This window comes from Paramormyrops kingsleyae, chromosome 4 (genome assembly GCF_048594095.1).
Source record: "Paramormyrops kingsleyae isolate MSU_618 chromosome 4, PKINGS_0.4, whole genome shotgun sequence".
In the NCBI taxonomy this organism is placed as follows: Eukaryota; Metazoa; Chordata; class Actinopteri; order Osteoglossiformes; family Mormyridae; genus Paramormyrops; species Paramormyrops kingsleyae.
Genome location: NC_132800.1, coordinates 37,497,139 through 37,519,860, shown reverse-complemented (window position 1 = coordinate 37,519,860; position 22,722 = coordinate 37,497,139). Strand labels below are relative to the sequence as shown.

General features: G+C 44.8%; 1 protein-coding gene across 3 annotated transcripts in view; it reads right to left on the bottom strand.

Annotated features, from left to right (window-relative positions):
• Nucleotides 1-12,583: 12,583 nt before the first annotated feature.
• Nucleotides 12,584-22,722, bottom strand: part of LOC111846194 (POU domain, class 6, transcription factor 2-like) — a 52,312-nt gene continuing 42,173 nt past the window's right edge. For all 3 annotated transcript variants that reach the window (XM_023816155.1, XM_023816154.1, XM_072711267.1), the window contains exons 5-9: nt 21,448-21,579; nt 20,330-20,539; nt 18,055-18,235; nt 16,265-16,433; nt 12,584-14,702 (exon numbers count right to left, since the gene is read on the bottom strand). In XM_023816155.1, coding sequence (XP_023671923.1) covers nt 14,189-14,702; nt 16,265-16,433; nt 18,055-18,235; nt 20,330-20,539; nt 21,448-21,579 — 1,206 coding nt within the window. In that variant the 3' untranslated portion in view covers nt 12,584-14,188. The remainder of the gene's footprint in view (nt 14,703-16,264; nt 16,434-18,054; nt 18,236-20,329; nt 20,540-21,447; nt 21,580-22,722) is intronic.

Below are 22,722 nucleotides of genomic sequence, written 5' to 3'. Positions count from 1 at the left end.
CTATGGGTAATGACCGAAAGAATGAGATCGCGAATACAGGCGGCCGAAATGAGGTTTCTCCGCAGGGTGTCTGGGCTTTCCCTTAGGGATAGGGTGAGAAGTTCGGATATCCGGGAGGGCCTCAGAGTAGAACCGCTGCTTCTTCACGTCGAAAGGAGCCAGTTGAGGTGGTTTGGACATCTGGTGCGGATGCCTCCTGGGCGGCTACCCGGAGAGGTTTTCTGTGCATGTCCTACAGGGAGGAGGCCCCGGGGCAGACCCAGGACTCGCTGGAGGAATTATATCTCTCAGCTGGCCTGGGAACGCCTCGGTGTCCCCCCCGAGGAGCTGGTAGAGGTAGCTGGGGAGAGGGAGGTCTGGGTGCCTCTCCTGAAGCTGCTGCCCCCGCGACCCGAACCCCGGACAAGCGGCAGATGATGGATGGATGGATGGATGGATGGATTACTTCAGAAAAGATGGTTTTTATTCTCTGCTTTCTCGTCTTGCTTTTACTCACAGCACCGACTACAGCGTTCCATTTTTTATACACATATATACAAGACTCATTCCCCCGCTAACTCAAACTAAAACGTCACTTAAAACTGAAAAACGCACTGTAGGTAGATCGTGGTTGTAAAATAAAATATATCTGGGCATGTGATTTTGGTACATTACACCTTACAGGGTAACAAAATAATTCAATCAGATAATGTAAAATATTGTGACAGACGAGGACACACAATTCAACAGATTACATGATGTGAGTAGTGAGACCGCGGAATTTCGTTCGGCGCGGAACGATCTTTTGGGACGTTCTTTAAGACAATGCTTAACTAAGCGGAGGAGACTTGTTCACTCGCCTAAGTTACCATGGTAGCTCAGCGGGGATTCATTTAAGACACGTTGATGGAACAGAATTCCCACTCACTTAAATGAGTCAGACTTGTCGAAATAAGTCAGACTTTCCCTTAATCTTGCTTCGTGGAATACCCCCCACCTCCGAAAACAATAATTAAAATAATAATAATTAATAATAATAATAATAATAACATTTGCTGATGTTTTAAGCATTTTAAAAACAGTTGTGAAGCGCAGGGGGGATAGTGTTCTGAAGACATAGGTCTAATGAACAATAAAGAAATAAATTGCTTTGTAAACTAATTATACACATTATTTTTAAAAGTAATTATGCAGTAAACAGAAGAACTGTTTTTGATACTGTAGGAACCTCTTTCCATTGTTAAGGTGTAACAAGTAAAGGGAGAAACGTCCTCTAGAGGGCACTAGTGCTCTGTTTCAGTGATTAACTGCGGACTAATGTTTTTTAGATTCACATTAGATTAGACTCAATTTTATTGTCATAGTACAGGCCCGTAAAATGCAGTCAGTATCTAACCAGATACAAATAAAATATATGCAAATACAATAAATTATACAAGATGCTACGATACGAGAGCAAACTGGAAATATACCATTGTGCAAATTGAGCAGTTAGTGCCGACAAAAGCATTGCTCCGTCGAGTGTGGAGGGGGGCGGAGAATCCACGCTGTACGGTCCTGCTGCGTACATCACAAAGCTGTTTCTCTGCAGCAGCAGAGCAGGACTGGCGCCAGAGAGTTTCTTTTGCTGGTGATATGAGAGGCACATCTGCAACCAGGAGCCGAATGTCAAGTGGGAGGGGCAACGTCGAGTGGGAGGTCGAACACAAGGCGAGACACTAAGTCATTTATTCATGTAGCATATGTAAAAATAAAAGGAGTTGACCCAACGTGCTTTCCAGTCTAGATAGAATTGATTAACAAATACTACATACATGTTAAATTATAGTGTTCACACATTAAAAATAAAATAAATAGAAATTTCTTTGGGGATGCTATGGCTATCATAGGGGTAGCTACAGTACCCGCCAACCAGTCCCCTGACCCTGCCCCTGCTGTAGAGACTTCCTCAGACGCCCGTCCTCATGTGATCACACATCAGTGGTATGCGATCCCTGGCTGCGAAAGGTTTTAAGTCCCTGCTCTAAACTAGAACATAAGAACATAAGAAATTTACAAACGAGAGGGGGCCATTCGGCCCATCAAGCTCATTTGGGGAGAACTTAACTAATAGCGCAATGTTGTTAAAATCTTATCTAGCTCTGATTTAAAGGAACCCAGGGTTTTAGCTTCCGCTACACTAGCAGGAAGACTATTCCATACTCTAACTACACGCTGTGTAAAGAAGTGCTTCCTCAAATTTGTTTTAAAATGTTCTCCCGCTAATTTCCACTTATGGCCAAGACTTCTAGTATTTAAACTAATATTGAAATAGCCATTTGGCTGAATAGCATCTAGACCCGTTAGAATCTTATAGACCTGGATCATGTGCTCAAGGCTAAACAGATTCAGCTCAGCTAACCTCTCCTCATAAGACATTCCTCTAAGACCAGGAATCATTCTCGTAGCCCTCCGTTGCACCTTTTCTAAGGCAGCAATGTCCTTCTTAAGGTATGGTGACCAAACCTGCACACAATATTCTAGGTGGGGTCTTACCAAGGAATTGTATAATTGTAGCGTTACCTCCCTTGACTTAAACTCCACACACCTAGAGATATAACCCAACATTCTATTGGTCTTTTTTATTGCTTCCCCACACTGGCAAGAGTGGGACATGGAAGCATCAACATACATACCGAGATCTTTCTCGTAATCAGCTACCTTTATTTCAGTGGAACCCATGAAATATCTGTACCTTATATTTCTGCTCCCTGCATGGATTACCTTGCATTTATCTGTGTTAAATTTCATCTGCCAAGTGTCTGCCCAGTCGCTAATTAAATCCAGATCCTGTTGTAGCCTCTCTGCTGCTAGATCAGTATCTGATACACCACCCACCTTGGTGTCGTCTGCAGATTTAACCAGTTTACTATATGTATTGGTGTCAATATCATTAATGTAAATTAGGTGGTCCTAAAATTGAACCGTGTGGTACCCCACTATGAACGCAGGCCCACTGTGACATTGTGCCTCTAATAACTACTCGCTGCTTCCTGTCAGTTAACCAGTTTTCGATCCAAGCTGCTACAGTTCCTAAAATCCCTGCAGCTTTGAGCTTTAGCAAGAGTCGTTTGTGGGGGACAACATCAAAGGCCTTCTGGAAATCTAAGTAGATGACATTGTAGGCCTTTTTGTGATCAATTTCACTTGTAGCTTCCTCAAAGAACTCAAGTAGATTCGTTAAACAGGATCTACCTCTCCTAAATCCATATTGGCTATCCCTCAGAATGTTATTTGCATCCATGTAATCTACCATTTTCACTTGGATTATAGCTTCCGTTATTTTTCCAGTAATGCTAGTTAAACTGATTGGCCTATAGTGTGCTGGATTACTTCTATCCCCTTTTTTGAATATGGGTGTTATATTAGCATGCTTCCAATCTGAAGGTACCACACCCGCAGATAACGATTTCTGGAATATTAAAGTTAAGGGTTGGCTAATAATATCCCTCATCTGTTTTAAGACTATAGGTAAGATGCCATCAGGGCCCTGCGATTTATTTATTTTGAGTTTAGCTAGGCTTAGTACCACATCAGCCTCAGTTATACATATATTGGTCAAAGACGATGCTGTATTCGTACTAATTGGTGGTAAGTTACTTGTGCTCTCTACTGTGAACACCCATGAAAAATAATCATTAAACTCATTTACTATATCAATTTCATTTTCAATTATAAGGCCCTTACTATCCTGCAAATTAGTGATTTCAGCTTTTAGAGCTCTTTTGGAGTTAAAGTGTTGGAAGAAACTTTTATTGTTATCCTTAGCCTCCAATGCAATTTTTCTTTCTACATCCCTCTTGGACAGTCTAATGTTATTTTTTAACTCTACCTGTAGACTCCTGCTTAATTTTGAAATAATTAGTTATTTTCCAATTGTGGAACAGAGCCCTTTTCCTCCTGACTTTATTCTACTACAATTCCAGTAAAAAAAAATCAAGCAGTAAGGAGTGTCGGCCACTTACCCAGCCTCCCTGACCTCGCACCCACAATCCACGCCTGGCCATTTCATTTGCACAGAGAGTAGCTAGATAATAATTAGGTAACTTCTTGCCATGAAACACATCGATGACTATAAGATGCCACACATATAAAGTAGACTTATGAAACAGAATTGGTGAATGGTGGCCAAGATGAGCTGTTTCTCAGCAACATCCACAGGCACCTGCTGGTACCTCGGGGCAGCGTGTGCCTCAGCAGGCTGAGCCTCTGTGCCTCTGATCAGAAAGCCGAGGCCGGCCTTGGTAGAATAGCCACATGTCCTGGGCACCATTATAAATGCCCTTACCCACCAGCTCCATGCGTGCCACAGGTGGCTGCCCTTCGCTGTGATATTCAAGCTTGCTGTCATCTGTGTGTGTCTCATGGAGACAGAGGCACAGCGACAGGGCAGGCAATGACCTGGGGCCCTAAGCTGAGAGGGGGTCCCCGAGGACGGACGATTACGTAATACATTGCAACGACAGATCTTTTTTATATGTGCACACAGACGCTCCTCTACTTATGAATGAGATATGTCCCGGACGGCCGTTCGTAACTGGAAACGTTCGTAAGTCGTTATTTAACATAATTTTAAGGGCATACGCAAGTACAAAGAATTAAGATGCTGGGAGTACGCACGATATGCTGCTGCGCGGCGGGAGTAGCGGCCAGAAGTCACACTAGGCGGAATTGGCGTGCAGAGAAAAAAGAAATGATGTTGCGGACAGGAAACGGGAGCCCAATGAACACAATTTGGACCTACAGTCCTCATCGTTCGTATGTGTGAAAGTTCGTAAGTAGAGGAGCCTCTGTGTTGTTTTTCACTAAACTGAAAATAAAGGTCTTGTGTTTATTAAATTGTCTTTGTTGATATTGTTAATTTACACTAAAATAAAATACATTTTACCATGGAGGGCCCCATGGAGTTCTTTTGCCCAGGGTCCCCAAAGACCCTAGAATTTCCTCAGCGTGGAGGGCAGGATGGGGTAGGCGAAAAGAGAATTTCCCCCACGGGGAACAATAAAGCTCTTCCCGTCGGAGTCGGTGCCACCAGCATTGCTTCTGCAGCCGGGAGCCATGGAATATTTTGGCATAATATGCCACAAATGATTAACTGGAGCAGAGGTCCCTCCCTGGGCCATGCAAATACTGCCTGGTGTGTGAGCTCCGGGGTACCAAAGGAAGCACATGCGGTTAAACTGATTTAAATCTTTTTAAAAATTCTGAAAGAAATCTGAGGAAAAGTTCTCCTCACTGGGGGAGGGGAGGGGGCTGTTAGCAGGGAGTAGTTCAGCAAAACACATCTGTACCACGGACTGATTAATCCACAAGTGGTGGCTTATATTAAAAAAAAAAAATTAGTATATGGATAAAAGTTGAGGTGACCAAATATCCCTGTTCACCCAGGACTGTCCCACGTATTCACAAATTATTGAAACAAGTTGGCATCTCTATGCAGACTGACTGCAGTTAAGACAGACATCACAGTCACATTAATTCATACTTATCGCCTTGGGTTTGGATTTAGGACCTGGTGGATTAATGCAAATTGCATGGGAATAGCCCAGGATGGGGCGCCAATCCTTCTCACACACACCATTCATGCCTGTGGGGAATTTGGCAGCTCCAATTAAACTTATCATGTTTTTGGACTGTGGGGGGAAACCAGAGAACCCGGAAACCCCACAATACGGGGAGGCGCCCGAACCCCAGAACATTCAGACGAAACATGCATGATTGGCTGAAGCACAGTCATACCACCCAGCTCTAACCCCACCAGAGCAGGCCTGCCTGTCCGTGGGCACAGTGCCTCCCCTGTCTATCCTCTCAGCGTACTCTATGCCCTGTTGGCTGTGCAAACCAGTAGGTCCCAGGCCACTGCATGCATGTCTGTGTGACAACTTGTTTCATTTAATTCGCAGAAAGGTGTACATTAATTTGTCAGAGTGTTAAACCCCCGGCTCCTGCGTGTCTCAGATAATTCTCTCGCGCAGTCATCAGCTGTCAGTTGCGGCTTGTGGTGGTTAGCTTCGCTAGTTAGCAGGAATGAAATGACGGTGCAAAGACAGCATGTCTTAAAGGAACAGCAAAGGCTGTGCACCAAAATCAAGGCAACGTGCTCTGTGAACACTGTAAATCTACGCTTTCTTTCATCAAGCCCAGGACAGTCGAGGCCCGCTTTCAGAGAGGCAGGGCGATGTCGCGGGGATCAGCAGAGCTCCGGACGCCGAGTGCTCCCGGCGATCATGCCGCCACCTCCATCTCGGGGACACAGAGGACCCCGCAGACATTTGGCACATCACCATTGGCACCCTGCAGGTACCGCTGGAGTTAACGGAGGAATCAAAGCGGATTTGCCTGCATCCTGCACTGATACCTCGCACCCTGACAGTGGGCGCACAGCACTGGCCAGTCGCCGTGGAAACAGACGCCGGCAACTTCACCACTTTGGGCTGTTTGTTTCTGAGAATAACAAACACACCGACACACACAAACACTAACAGGCTCACACACACGTATGCTCATACACACCCCGGCACACACAGGCCCAGTGCTGAGTCTTTAAACTCATCAAACTGTCGACCATCACAAACCACTCACTGTATGTGATTACGTTCCCACGGTCTCCCCCACCCCCCCCCCCCCCCCTGTTTTTAGGTGGGCACAGTAAAGTGCACACATCCCTAATAGCCTGCATATGGCTTCAAAATTTTCCACTCCCACGGTGCCCAACCGATTTCACAGAAGATGAACAACTCAAACAATGATGTCACTTTTATCCAAAACATCTATACTCGCTGCCTTTTCCTTCATTCTCTTGTGTTCCGCTGTTGCAGGTTTTGGGTTCTGAACAAGTTGAGAACTGAGCTGCCTTAAATTGTGCCGGATGCAGTTTTGGTCACACGGACCACAGCAGTACGCAATACAGGAAAATGCAACCTATAAAAAAAGCAAAGATCTGTCACAATGTTCTTTCAAACGGCAAGCATTGTAAGCAGGCCACATGCAGACATTCTAAAATAACCTATATTTCATGTTGAATGCAATTGTCAACTTCATCTTCATCAAGTTAATACTTAACATGATTTTTTTTTCTGTTAGAATAAAGCAGTAAATCTATGAATGTTTCAGTGGTGCTCTGGCGCTTGTGCACTTACATAATTCTAACACTAGTTGTGTTTTTAAGCTGAGAGCAGTGAGCGCATGAGCACTAACAGGGTCCTTATAGGGCAGCCACCCGGCCCCCATGTTTGTGCTCCTGGAGGAGTGTGAAGGGGTCGTGTAACGGCAGTGATAGAGAGGCCGACGCAGGCTCTGAAGGTTAGAAAATGCACCCTGCTCTGCAATCTCTCACTGACTCATCCTCTCTTCTATTCCTTTTTTCAGCTACACTTAATGCTCCCTAAGGCTAAAATTACAGCCTTTCCCATATAACTGGGTGGGAGAGATGAATGGCATTGAGCCCAGCTCGACCAAAATGAACCACACTCAGATCCATCTCTAAAACTCCTCGCACAAACACTGTCGTTCGAAACACAAGCTTGCCCTGTGATGTCATGGCGCTGAGTGGACAGGGTATAATCCGGCAAGAGGAGTCAGTGTTAATAAACTTAAATAATCAGCTTTAATTAAAATAATTAATTAAGGTTTACCAGGTGCAAAGCGTGTCCTCAAGCTCGTTACATCCCAAATCGTGGTAAAGTGACTGCGAGTGCTGTCATCCCTCCTGTCCTGCTAGATATCAAAGATCTATGCAGAAACAGGCATTTCTCCAGAGACTCGACCTTGCAGGCTGCCAGGACAGTAAGGGTTCAGAGTGGGTGATGTTGACAGTTCATTTACCAAGAACGCTGGGCTGTCCGGGTGCCACTCCAGAGATAAGCTAAATAAACAGCTGAGCCGCCGCTGGCAGACAAAGCAGCAATTTCAGACCCATCTGCATGCCACTTTGTTCTGTGTTCTGGGCTGATATGTAGGTTGTAATCCTTTCAGATTGCAGACATGTCATAATATTTCACACCCCCCCCAGTTCTGAAAGTCGTTTTAGTCTGTCACATGCTTCAGTAGACTTTCGGAGCAGGCGATAGGCCACTAAGCCGGGCTGGAGTCTTCGAAGAAGATGAGCAAGCAATAAACGAGGAAATTTAATGGAAGTTTGGGAGAGACACTGACTCATAATACCTGCATTTTGTTGAGGTTGACCTTGACTTTCTTCCTCTTCCTTTCTTCCTTCCATCTTTCTATATCTATACTAATCATCTGATACAGTATCCCACAAACCACCACGCCAACCCCAGACTTCTCCTGATCTTCATTCACTCATCCGTAGCTGAGAAGAATCTGAATGTTTCACGACCTTCCAGTTATCAGACGTGCCCTCCAAAGAGCTCCTAATCGACAGACTATGTCTTGCTATCATCTAAGATCTTCCACATATATAAATGTAAATGGTGCTGGAGTGATGGTAGACCAATGGCATGATGTAATCCTCATTCACATGGTGTCTCATGTATGTTACACGATGTGATTGCAAGATTATTAATCTGACTCTGCAGACAAAAAAAAAGACAGCAGGGGGCACTGGTGGTACCCTCAGGTTTATAGAACAAAGACCAAAAGTGAAGTCATATAGCAACACTGACTTTATTAACAATACAGATATTGCTCCAGAGATCAGGTACAGATTTAATCTAAAAGATTAAAGGAAAGTGAAAGTTCATTAATTTTGGCTGCTTAATTACACTTCCATATGTGGCTTTTTAGTTATGAAACTATCAGAGATGGAAAGCTCAGGTCCAGAAAATACAGATCCAGACCAAGATTTTGTTTCAACCACCCAATAGAGTATAAAGAGTCACATTCACAGAGTACTCAACTGGTTGGTTGAAACGAAATCTTGGCTGGACTTGTACTTTCTGAACCTGAACTTTCCACCTCTGGCAAATATACATTTAAACAAACCTGTGTTGAGTCTTTGTCGTTTAGATCACAAAGGTATTGTCTGCTGACTGAACGTTAAGCAGCGTAAACTTCAGAATGGAGAGAAATCGAGCAAAGAAACACAACAGCAAATACTTCAACAGCACTGTACAGATCTGGGAAACAATTTCACAGAAGAAAACAATGCAGACAACCATGTCTTTCGGGTGTGATTAAACACACCTCTCACACTGACGACACCGCTTACCGAAATGTACCGATAAAAATGTCCATTTACCTCCGTTTTGAATGTCTACATCACGTGTCATGCGTCATTGCTTACTGGGTACTGAGGTAAAAGAGTCCTTTTCTATTTGTCCATTGATACATCTTAAACTTTTAAACAGCAGTTCATATTGCAGGATTGTCACGTTAAGCCATATCTGTACAGTGTGCATATACTGTGACTACAGTAGATCGAGCTTTGGTCCAGCTAGAGAAAAGATGGTGCACTTGCTCCCTGTTTTGGTTTCAGTATTGCCATGGAGTCCTTCATATGCGAACATTAATGGGTGATCAAAGAGAGACACACACAGGATGCAAAGGCAGGGAAGACGGGAAGATTTTAACATGGTTTAAAACACGGTCTGATTTCTAAGTAATAAAATGATCATTGTTGGTTTTCTCGTTTTATATACCACCCCCTTGATAAAATTTCTCCATTTCATATTTCCAAGTACAAACGATTGTTTTTGGCAGTAACCCGGTTAGAATTCTGTTGAGTAAAGCGGGTTAGGTGTGTAAACAGGTAGCTGTCCATCTGTTGAGATTAATGAGTTTAACATTTCGTTACTCTCATTACTCTCATGTGCGGATTAATTATGTAAGCTGACAGCTACGCACGAGGACCCGAACAGTGCTTACCACACCTCTACTAAAGTCCTCCAAAAGGAAAACATAAAACAAATTAAACCTTCCAATAAACGAAAGAGGGTGAAACAATGACGCCATTATTACTAAGTGTTATAAAATTCGGTTTGGACCTTTCTAGTCTCTTGCAACCAGTTTTTAAATACTTTGATATTTCAGTTGTTTCAGTTGCTTGTGAAATGTGCAGTCATGTGTAAATCATCTTAACTTTCCCGAAAATGTGCATTAAACTATAATAAGTACTCATTATTATAATCACTGATAATGCACATAAAATGATACTGAACAGAATCAGACTGATGTTTGACAAGGTATTTCTCCACGATACTTGCTGTGTACATAACGTACTATATTGACAAATGTATTGGGACACAACCTCGTAATCACTGAATTCAGGTGTTTCATTCAGACCCTTTGCAACAGTTGTAAAAGAATCGGTCGCTCTGAAGAGCTCACTGAATTTAAGTGTGATAGTCTCATAGGATGCCACCTTTGCAATAAGTGAAAAGTGAAATTTCTTCCCTGCTAGGTATTGCATGGTCAACTGTAAGTGGTATTATTGCAAAGTAGAAGTGTTGAGAAGCAACAGTAACAGAGCTCAGGCATATAGTCCGTAAAGTCACCAACACTCTGATGACTCAATAACTGCAGAGTTCCAAACTTCCTCTGGCATTAACTTCAGCACAAAAGCTGTGCAGTGGGAGCTTCATGGAATGGGCTTCCATGGCCGAGCAGCTGCATGCAAGCTTCGCATCACCGACTGCAATACCAAGCATCGGATGGAGTGGTGTAAAGCACACTGCCATTGGACCCTGGAGCAGTGGAAACATGTTCTGTGGAGTGATGAATCACGCTTCACTGTCTGGCAGTCTGATGGACGAGTCTGGGTTTGGCAGATGCCAGGAGAACGTTACCTGGCTCACTGCATTGTCCCGACTGTAAATTTGATGGCGGAGGGATAATGGTATGGGGTTGTTTTTCAGGGGTTGGCCTAGGCCCCTTAGGTTGAGTGAAGGGAACTCTTAATGCTTCAGCATGCCAAGACACTTTGGGAAATTCTATGCTTCTGACTTTGTGGGAGCAGTTTGGGGAAGAGCCCTTTCTGTTCCAGCATGACTGTGCCCCAGTGCACAAAGCAACATCCATAAAGATATGGTTGGGTGAGTCTGGTGTGGAAGAACTTGACTGGTCCCCACTGAGCCCTGACCTCAACCCCATCCCCATGAAGCAGAACGGAGATTGGGAGCCAGGCTTTCATGTCCAACATCAGTGCCTGAGCTCACAAATGCTCTTCTGGATGAATGGGCAAAAATTACCACAGACACACTCCAAAATCTTGTGGAAAGTCTTCCCAGAAGACTGGCAGCTGTTCCAGCAGCAAATGGGAGGGATCGACTCCATGTTGATGACTATGGGTTTAGAATGGGATGTCATGGAAGTTCCTGTAGGTGTAACAGGCGGGTGTCCCAATACTTTTGTCCGTATTCTGGATTTGGGGAAAAAGTCATGACATCAGAAAAGGCTGAAAATGTCAGAACATATGAATGTCGATCAAAAATTAAATTGACAGAAGACAACACGGATACATGCAATTATACAACATTGCATAACAATATATAAATATATAAAGAACTGACAATTTGTAGAGCACAAAAATCCTATCCACTGCAAACCTGTAGCAGATGAGCAGTAACGTACTGTAAGCTGAATGGATAAATCCCACTGACCACAGATTTCCAGAAGAAATTTGAAAAGAAACGGCATAAACAGTTATAATTTCTTCAAAGTCAAGGGGCAGGTTCATAAAGCATAAAATATCACCATGATAAAATAATCTCTTGAAGATCATTCATATACTTGTCTCAAAAGATTCTGTTATGTATTTTTTGTTTTGTGGATTTCTTCTGTTTACTATCACACTGTGAAAATATAAAACACCACAAATATAAAGTGACTGAAACAAGATAATTAAAAAAAACACAGACACTGAAAGTAGGTTTCAGTAACCAGGGGAGGTGAGAATCATTCTCCGTCAGACTTGGCAGCTGGATGATAATAGTGTTCTAGTCTTTGGGAACTTTCAAACGAGTCATTTGCTTTGCATTGCCAATGAAAATAACTTAAGTAAATTATTATTTTTAATGTGCAGCATTAGCAGCTGAACATCTGAAACTGGTCAGCTTGTTCACTGGATTATACATAAACTGAAAGTAGCACACAAACTAGCAAGGAATCCCAGGTGCTAATTTTCATTTTACAGGGATATTCGGAAAACTCATCTATATTCATGAGGTGCTACCACATTGGCCAGTGAATGTCTTAGACAGAGTTCACCGGCCAATCAAATGGCCTCTCTTATAAATATTAATGAGTCTTGCCAAACCACCCTGTAAAACGAAAATTCTCGTCCCAGGCTGCCAGGAATACTGTTACTGCACCTCCATCACCCACCAGAAGAAACGGGAATGGAAAGGAATCCGTGTAGCATCAGAAGTGGCAGACTGACAACCTGTCACATGCAGAACACCGCTAGCCAGCCACCTGCGCTTAGATAATGACTGTGTTGTGAAGTCAGGAAAGAGATTGAACCGAAACACGTCAGTCCTCCTGATTACTGCCGCCCTGCACGTACACGGATCACATACATTAATGCCAACAGATAAGAAACAGCCATTCAAACATATACAAACAGCAAGTTCCTGCCTTGCTATGACAATATTAAAATATTCACTGGAACAAAAAACAAATCTTTTATTTACATTTAAAATAATTACTTGTATAACATAATAAAAAAAAAATCAATGTTCATACAAAATAACTTTGGAAATAACAAACAATGAATCATAATTCAACAGACGGATTTGCTGAAAGACTAACAGATGTGAAACGGCAGACATGGTCACGTTTTAAAGCGTAAAACGCCACTTTTCTTGCAGGGTCAAGCTATAATAGAATCTGACACATTTAATGACAATAAGTTCACATCAAATGAAGCTCTATTTGTACGATGGTGCACTTTTAGGGGTATAATGCATTCTCATTGAGGTCCTCGGGTCTGATGTGTTTTCGCAGGAATAGAGAAACACGGCGGAGGGTTCCTGCGGCCAGGCTGCCTTGCTCATTGTAAATAATTGATTATGTCTAAATGCATTTGTAAAATAATCATGCGAGCCCCGCTTCTCCGCTAACTGCACGCATGTTATTACTATAAGCACCGGCCGGGGCACATTCTGACCCCAGGCGAGCGTTTATAGACGGAGTGACATTATCAATGTTTTAAAGGAGAGGAGACTCACAGCCACTATTGCGATTGTGTTAAAACGGGCACCAGCGGGATCCTTCTTCATTCCCGAAACTGTACACGTGGTTAGAGATACAGTGATTATAACCAAAGGACGCAGGTGCTGCTTTATAGATAGTTATAGATGTTCTTTGGCTGGCCCATCTTCCCGCACATGCGATCATCTAAAACTGCAGCAAATCCACATCCATTTTCCCCATAGAGTTTCATAAGCTAATCGATACCTTGTAGGAAATTATTCAACAAAAAAAAAAACAAGATAGAAGAGGATCTGCTGCACAGGAGTAATTATCACTCTGCGTATTTGCCTCAGGTAATTAAACAGGAAGATGGGGGGGCGTGGGGGCAATACAGATACAGGGCAGACTGCACGCGCTGCTGAATGGAATGATTGCTTACAGCAGCTGAAATCTTTGGGAGAAACCAATGAAAGAAAAAACATTTTTTTTTAAAAAATCGCAAAAACAGTTGCCGTTGGCCGTCCAGTTAAGCTCACTGCATTCATATAAAAATCAGTTTAAATAGCAAAGCAACAGTGCAACGAAACGTTAAATAAATGTTTCAAGCGGTTTCGCCGCCCCCTAGATTAGTCATCGTTTGTTTTCCATCAGTATAAATGTAGAAATTTAGAAGACATTTACACATAAAAAGTAGGTGTGTAACTAGCATCTGACTTATTAGCTAGACTTTGGTTTGCAGTTGGTTGATTCTTAAACAAAATTTGATTATCAAACTAAACTCCTTATGCAAGACTTCTACAAAGACTTCAGTTGTCACCTTCCATACCAAAGTATTTTTGTATACTTGATATTCACAGAAGAACTAGCTTTCTGATTTACATTTCCACAGGTATATTTTAAACATAAAAAGTACTTTATACGTCTCATTCGTAATCACCAAAAAGCTGTCCACTGGTAATTTTGACTTTCTTCGGAAAAAAAAAGACATGTTTCAATGCCAAGTCCATGGCTCCCATCTTGGCATGGCCCTGGAATAGCCCTGGAGTCTCTATTTTTTGGTCACTGGTTTATCCCGTGTTTAAGGGAGTTTCTCCGCTGTGTCCATGAGCGAGTCAGTGATGTCCACGCTGAGGCCTGACCCGATATCTGGCTGTTTCAGCCGCTTGATCGTGTTTTTAAGCGCCTGTCTCTTGTTGCAGAACCAGACTCGCACCACCTCGCGGTCGTAGTTCAGCTTCTCCGCGATCTCCGTCATCTCCTGGCCGGAGGGGTGCGTGTTTTTCTCGAAATGCATGTTTAAGATCTCCAGCGCCTGTGGAGTAAATGAGGTCCTCCTCTTGCGTTTCTTGGACGGCTCGCTGCCGATAAACTCGGTCAGGTTCTGCATTCCCGAGTGTTGCCGGGCCTCAGCCTCGGCCATCCAGCGCTCCAAAACGGGCTTAATCTTCTGTGCGCTTTTTGGGGTGATATCCAGCTTCTCAAACCTGGCAGGATATAAAAGGCCGGGGTTCAGTTTGGCTCTCAGACTGCTAGCTATAGTGTTCTCCTGGGCTTCCTGCGGTAGGAAAAAGTGGCTTCTCAGGATGGTGTGTCTGGGGGGGGAAATTGAGAGAAGAACAGTCTTACTAGGGTACCGCCACCAGGCCCGGTATGCCCTGCCTGCTGTGGCTATCGGAAGAGGCCAATGGTGCAGCAGGAAGTCATCACGAGCCATGCGCACATCACTTTGTCTTCCCCAGAGCCCCAGAACTACAAACAATGGTTCCCCTCCCACCAGCCAACAGAGACCATAAACATCACAAGCTAATAAGGTATAATATCACAGTCTCTATGTAAAGCATTTGGATAAAAAAAAGCATAAATGATAATTTATCAATTTGACTTTAGCATGTGAATATTTGGCCCATTATACCAAGACATACACAGAGACAGGAACAACATGCATAAAAATATAATTCATATGTTATTATTAAAATACATTAATACGTTAACAGTCTATCAGAGTCTTATGACCAAATAAAACCATGTAGCAATTAAAGTGGCTGTTATATATGCTAAACAAAGAAAAGTAATACATTTCCGTTTGAAACATGGAATTTTGATTGAGGAACTCAGAAAAGCATGAACATGAAGTGCATTTAACATGATTCACTGTAATACACCTTTTGACATGTTTTCAAAACTTTCCATGTTCTTGAATAACCTGACCGACATAAAATGTTTCATGTAAATACATTTCCCACATGGTGTTGTCATGGTATGAAGGTCTATTGCAGTATTCTGGCGTTTTAACATCTGCTGCAGTGCTTCCCAATCCGGTCCTCAGAAACCCAGAGACAGTTCATGTTTTTGCTCCCTCCCATCTCCCTGGGACCTGGGAGGGAGCAAAAACGTGGACTGTCTATGGATCCCTGAGGACCGGATTGGGAAGCATTAATGTACTGTGTGGGTGTGCAGCTGCTGGCTCCTCATGCTCAGGACAGACCAAAGTGCTCAACGTAAAGGTTCTGCACAGACAGGAAGACACCAGGCCCTAAGTGCTTAAAAACACTGGATTCGCCACTGGAATTTATGTTTCTTATTCAACGGCTGTTATTTTACCTGTAGCCCACAGGGAAAAAAATAGCAAAATGAATAATACAGTTTGTTTTAAGTGACTCCTTTTTGAGACCTTAGCTGACGTAAATATTTGAAAGTTGTGTGAGATATTGACATCCCTCACAATTTTAAGGTCCGAATTTCAGGCAGCTTCAACCTGATGTCCAGAAACGAAGATGTGATGAAACTTTCAAAAAGAAATGCAGACATTCAGGTATGTAAACAGGGCAGCTGTGCACACCCGTTTTAAAAGAGCATTAAAATTAGCAAATAAATAGCAGGAAAGGTCATGTGACCTATGGCTTTTCAACCTCCTGAATCCCACAGGCATGTGTAATGTGATCCTCTGGTATTTAATGAAATACACACCTGGACTTTGCATGTTACTCGCACATATTAATTTGTTACTCCTCTTTCATATTTTATCAAAATTAAGCTGAAATAGAGAAAGCAGACTAATGCAGAACAATAAATACATCAAAAATAAGGAATAACCGCAGAGAATCCCTCAACCTTCTCAGTGCGATGGAGGTAGGATGCAGTTACACGATGTTACCTGCAGATGGCAGACTGGCTGTAGGCAGGCCCCTCGGCAGCGGACAGCGCTTGGCCCACTTGAGTTTGCGTCAGGCCCAGGGACAGGCGGCGGACCTTGAATGCTTTGGCGAACTCGCGGATCTCCTCCAGGCTGACGCCGTCTACCTCGCCGGGGGCGACCTGGGGGTCTGGAGAGGGGTGACCTCATGAACTCACGTAGCACCTCCACACGCCGGCTCTCGAGTGAGGAAACACGCCTCTTTTATCCGTCTCGTTACGGACAGGCTGAGTGACTGTGATGTACATGCGGGACAAATGAACAGCTGTGCGAATCAGCGGTAAATAATTCATTGCGGTTATTACAGTAAAACTCACAGGCAGTTGTGTGGAACACATACATCCCTTCTGAAGACGGCCGTACATATACACAGATCCGCATTTCAGTCTATTGTCCTATGTCTAGAGATCCTGCAGTATGATATTCTGAGCTATTTTCAAAAGTATCAATGGGGTGTAGGGCCTGGGGAGTGTACCCCCCCCCCCCCCCCAATGTTTAATTTGGCTTCATTCATCCACCTCAATAAAGAGACCTTTGTATTTAAATTATTAAGTTGTGTTCCCTCCAATATCAAACTCCATCCTATGCCATTGCACTAACAAATATATTCTCATTCTCACAGAGCAGCAGAAGTGGATGGAGAGTTTAAATACACTATCTGTTAGGAACGTTATGTACATAATGGAGATTAAACTAATCAAAATGGTTCTCTTTAATTAAAAGAACAACAGCAGAAGAGTATTGCTTTTGGTTAAAATCCTCACACACTGTTTAACTACTTTAACTGAAGGGCCTTTCTGTTGACGAGCTTAGGTAATTTATGATGTGTTTGACTGTTAACCTTTTGTGGATAAGTGGCTATGGAAAACTGCAGTGCAACAGAACATTTTTCATAAGTTTTGAGTGCCTCATAAGCACAGCTACACAAAGACAGATAAGTGATCAACATTCAAATGCTATTGCTAATTTCCGTCAAATCAGTTTTATATAGTTACCCATCCATCATTCCATCCATCAATATTTCAACCTATTAACCTCGGTAGGGACCGGGAGGGGGGGGGGGGGTGTTGAACAGGTCAGGGGTACACCCTGGACAGATTGTCCATCCGTCACAGCGCACAGGATCCAGCGCCCCAAATCTGGAGGAGTGGCCCACTGTATCGCCCTAAAATAGCTAAACTTAATTTAATAATGTCTGTCTGAAATTCCAGATTGAAAAGAATGCCGATACTTACAGTGAATAAAAAGTCTTTCATTGAAACATTAATTGGAAAGAAAATCACTCTCCATGTGACCGAATGACTCACTCTCACAGTAAAACATCAAAGGCTAATATGTACAGAGACCAGTTAGGCCTTTAAAACCACCTCACCAGTGGGAGACGTCACCGTTCATTACAGTCAAACAAACAAACGTCATCAGAGACGAGTCTGTCCGACCTTTTTTATGATGTCAATTTCACTCCCGGTAATGGTCAGGATTTTTCTAGAACTGTCTGGAGGGATATGGCACTGTTCCCTTTTCCATAAACACAGACAGGCTGCTGTAATATTTCACCTTTCCTGGAAATAACAGGAAATAACATTACAGAGATGGGAGCGTGTTGCCTCAGTGGCAATCCCTAATCACGTACATGCACAATGACTGGGGCTGTTTATTGGTGAAATACACCATGCGCTTCATCCGTCACTCTCCCATCCTGCATGTGGCACTGATTGCAATATGAAGTGCATGGAATCGCAGATACTCACCTCTCACCAGCTGACCGACACTGAGTCCAGAAGCGGGACAAGTGGTGGGAGAGGAGGAGGAAGAAGAGGAGGAGGAGGCCTGACGCATGGGACTCGGGGAGAAGGCGTGGTTGTGGGGGAGGTGAAGTAGGCTGGCCTGAGACGAAGGGGGGCCGGGCTGGCGTTGCGGGGCAGGTGGCAGCTGTGAAGCAGAGGGGTGGGGGTCCTTATCCTGAGGTAAAACCCCCAGAAACCCTGCACTGTCAGAGTCAGGTATCACACGCAGGTATCACATGCAGGTATCACATGCAGGTACCATATGCAAGTACCATACGTAGGTATCACGCGCATGTGCCACATGTAGATACCACACATAGGTATTACAAACAGGTAACACATGAAGGTACCACACGCAGGTATCATACACAGGTACCACACGCAGGTATCATACACAGGTACCACACGCAGGTATCATACACACGGAAACACATGCAGGTACTACATGCCAGGGTGTGGCAGCAGCCATGTCTGGGCACTAGAAACCAAGCTTCACAGCCCCCCCCCAACCTAGACAAAATTAAATTGGCTTGCTAAATCAGAAGATGGAGCCTTAGGCGGCTGCCTATGCCACTAATTGGGTCGACTGGTACTGCTTTAAACTGTACTGAGCCAGACATCCAGCAGAACAATCATAACAAATTACCCAAAACACAGTAAGAGCTACTCTCCATCCAGTTATGCTTCTGCCTTTGCTCTGGAAGGTGCCTCAGAGTTCACCTCTGCCGTGGAGACACTCTACGGGCTCCATCTGTCTGCATGCGCGTGCAGCCAAAGGGTTGGCTACAGAAAGCATCTAGAGGAAGCTGCTCCCACAGTCAATTGACAGAAATTCCTCCACAGAATGCGTTTGTATTCAGAGACCTGTCACAAAAGGCTTCGTTTGGTAGGATGACAAACTGAATTTGATTCATTGTCTGGAAGACCTTGAGAAGGTCCCTCTTACTCAGGAAATGGTGACGCGTTGGATCAGGCCTGATGCCCTGAATGTCACAGTCCCCTGTTAGGGCTTTCGTCCCCACCTGACATGGGTTTGCTCCCTTTCTTCCAGGAGTATCACAGGGACAACAGGGACCTGGCAGGACCGAGAACGGGTTCCTGAGAGCCGGTGGCACAAAGCCTCAGATCTGCTTTTCAAGCAACAAGATCCTTCACTTTTGGCGTCTTCAAGGCTGCCGGTAAGGCAGGCAGCCTTATGGTGGCTCAGTGTCCCTCAGTGAATCTGACGGGAAGGTGTTTATGCTGTAAATGTCCACTGGCTAGACAGACACCTACACCTCAGCTTCAGCTCAGCGGGTTTAAGGAGAGAAATGATTTCAAATATATATACATGACATCATACCATGACTGCATACTGGATGAAAGGCCATGGAGCACCCGTGGTTGGATGGATGGATGTATGAATGGATGGATGGATGGATGGATGGATGGATGGACAGATGGATGCTTGCATGCATAGATAGATAGATAGGAAGGAAGGAATGGATGATTGATGGATAGATGATAGATGATGGATGGATAGATAGTACAGATGGCACTGATCTGGCTGTGTGGAAATACAGCACTTTACTCTAAAGGAAGAAAAAAAAGCAAAACTGCATAATGCGATGTACTTAAGGCTAGTCCAGATTTTTCTTAAGTCTGAAAACAATAACATTTATGCAAACTAGATGTCTGTTGTATTCTTTTTAAAGTTTGCTTAACTACTACTTAAAAGTTGTATCTGTGCTCCATTGTTTTTTTTTTTTTGCATTTTTTCGGGTATACAGTGATATTTTCATGAATAATTTCTTTATTATGTTTAATGTGCACATTGCACAGTCTGCACTTGCAAAACATATTTCTGTTCATTTTTGAGAAAATTGATACTAAATAAAACAAAGAAGCAGACGTCTATAAATCCTGCTGCATTCCTTCCTGCAACATGGCTGCATAGCTATTGTTTTACTTTCCTATTCCTACCATAATGAAACAATGTTGCTACAGCACTAAACACAGATAGTTTGCCATGTCCATTGAAATGTACTGATATAAATATTTCATTTAAATTAATACTTAGTAGTTGATAAAGGGGAAAAAATATTGGATCGGTATCGGCAGACACTCAAAATTTTTGTATCGTATCAGATCAGAAAAAATGGCATTGTGCCACCTGTAATGGATGGATGGATGGAAGGATGGACGGACGATGCATCCATGCATGTGCGTTTCTTGCAGGCTGGGCATGCGGTGGTCCTACCTGCTGGTCATGTTTCACTGGCGACAGCGTGATCCCCTGAGTGTTGATGACCGGCAGGATCTGATTGCCGATGACGGTGGCGATGATCTGTCCTTTGGTGTTGGTGAGCAGCTGGGGCACGATTGGCTGGACCGAAAGGCCCACGCTCCCATTGGCTGGCTGGCCGCAGGGTCCGGATGGGTTCGGCAGCAGGGGGATCGCCCCAATGATCTGGCCCACGGACGGGAGTACGGAGGGGTGTGAGTGACAGAGGCAACACGAGCGTGATCGCACCAACGGTCATGGTCACCCGCTCGCGGTTTGATGCATTAAATCACAGTTTCCCTGAGATCCGAGGAGCCAATGGTGATGCTCGCCACAGCTTCCAGTACCAGTTTGTGTACTGGTGCAGACCAGTGCACCTGTTATTCATTAACAAGCCCCAGGAAGAGGCTGTCTAATAATGTGCCTGTCAGCACTTTAATTCTCCTTCATTACTTATTCATACCTGGGGGGCTCTCGAAGCTGGCAAATGCTATCAGCCCCATTTCGGAGGCCTCCACCCCCACAGTGCCACCTGTCATATCTGGGTCACCGTCCCTTTTCTCTGTATCGCTCTCACACCGGGGGTGTGCGTGTGGGGAGGGGGGAGGCCGGTTTTTCTGATGGAAGCAGGTCGATCTCGCTTAGAGTCTGTCTCTCGCTGCCTCTGGTGTCGCTGCCGTGACCCGCTGTGACATCTTTGCCCGCAGCTGATAGACCTGCCGTCCCACCAACCCCCCCCCCCCCCCCCATCCCTGAGACCTAAAAGGGGGCTGTTCCTGCGTAATCAGACATCTGTCCAGCCTGGGCCTCAAACACCATGAAGCCAGGACCCTAACCCTACCTCACACTCTAACCCTTAATCCAAACACCTAACACCTAGGCCCTAACCCTAACACTAACCCCTAACACTAACCTTAACCCTTGCTCAGCCCTTAGCCACAAACGTACAGTGACACACTGCATTTTAGGAAAAACAGAATTAAAAAGAATGAATCACGCACAGACACGATGAGTGTGAAACAGAAGTCAGAGGTCATATCCCAGAGATAATGAGTCTCTATATCTGGTGACCCCCCCCCCCTGCCCCCCCCTACCTGTCCCTGTGCGTTGGTGACCAGCTGCCCACTGATCCCCTGCAGGCTGGATACTGGGTTCCCGAAAGCTGACGGACTTCCAATGTGCCCCAAGGCTGCTGCCGTTATGGCCTGGCTGCCGACAGGATTCCTCTGGGGGGGAGGACAAAGGCGGGGTTATACGCTACAGAGATCACATTAAGCAGCAGCCTTTCCGCAACATGCTGTTTAAGAGCTGACTGCTGCCTCTAGTGGTAAGTGACAAGGATGGCGATTTACAGAACAAGAACAGCACAGGGCCGGCTCCCAAATAATAAGCTTGCCCCCCCCCCCCCCCGGCCCTCTTAGACAATCTTGTGGCCTGCCCAGTTTTTCGAAAGTGGAGACGTAACTGCGGCTAATCTCGTGTAGTATCACGCAAAGACCAAGGCGGGCGTAGAAGGATTTCTGCTGCAGGTAGACAAAGCTGCCTGAAGACCCTCGAGGGTGACAGAGACGGCGTGTAAGAGCTGCTAGAACGTCAGGCCCTGATGGGGCTCCGTCGGGCCACAGGACTGCGGGATGAGGGCGTACCTGGATGGAGGCAAAGCTGCTGAACCGCAGGAGGTGCGGCACTGCAAGGAGGTGCAGTTCATAGCGTAATCACATGACGTAAAACACAATGGAGCTGGGGATGGAGGACAATTTGGCTGCCAGTGCCGCCCACCGCCTGGTCTACAAACATGCTGACACCCATCAGCAGGGTCACTCTGCCCTACGACCTCACTTCCTGTCAGCTGACCCCCGCGAGCGCTCTCCCCAGGGCTGCCACCGGCTCTCCCCATCCCCGCCGCCGCTTTGGCTGACATAACTCACTGGAGTGGCAAATTACAGCGGCACTACAGCTGTAGTCTGACATTATGATTAATCTGACCGGTAATTCCTCCTGTTTTTCATTTTAATCGCCTGAGCCTCGCTGTCGTGTCAGGTCTTTCCGATCTAATTAAGATAAATTCCAGAGTGACGGGGCTCGGCAGCCATGGAGAGACACGGCACTCATCAATCACCGCTCCGAGGATCCTCCTGCCCCGGGCTCGCCGGTCAGCCATTAAACACTTAGGCTAATTCGCTAATCTCCTCGCCAGCCCTTCCGGTAGAGGACAGACAGGTGACAGCGTTCTCCCGTGATAAGGGACAGGAGAAGGAACAGGTTGGGCACACAACATGGCATCTAAGTGACCGCATTATACCCTGATAGGGTGAATGCCAGCGTCCACCAGGGCGGCGCTGTGACACCATCACTGGTTCTTTGCTTCT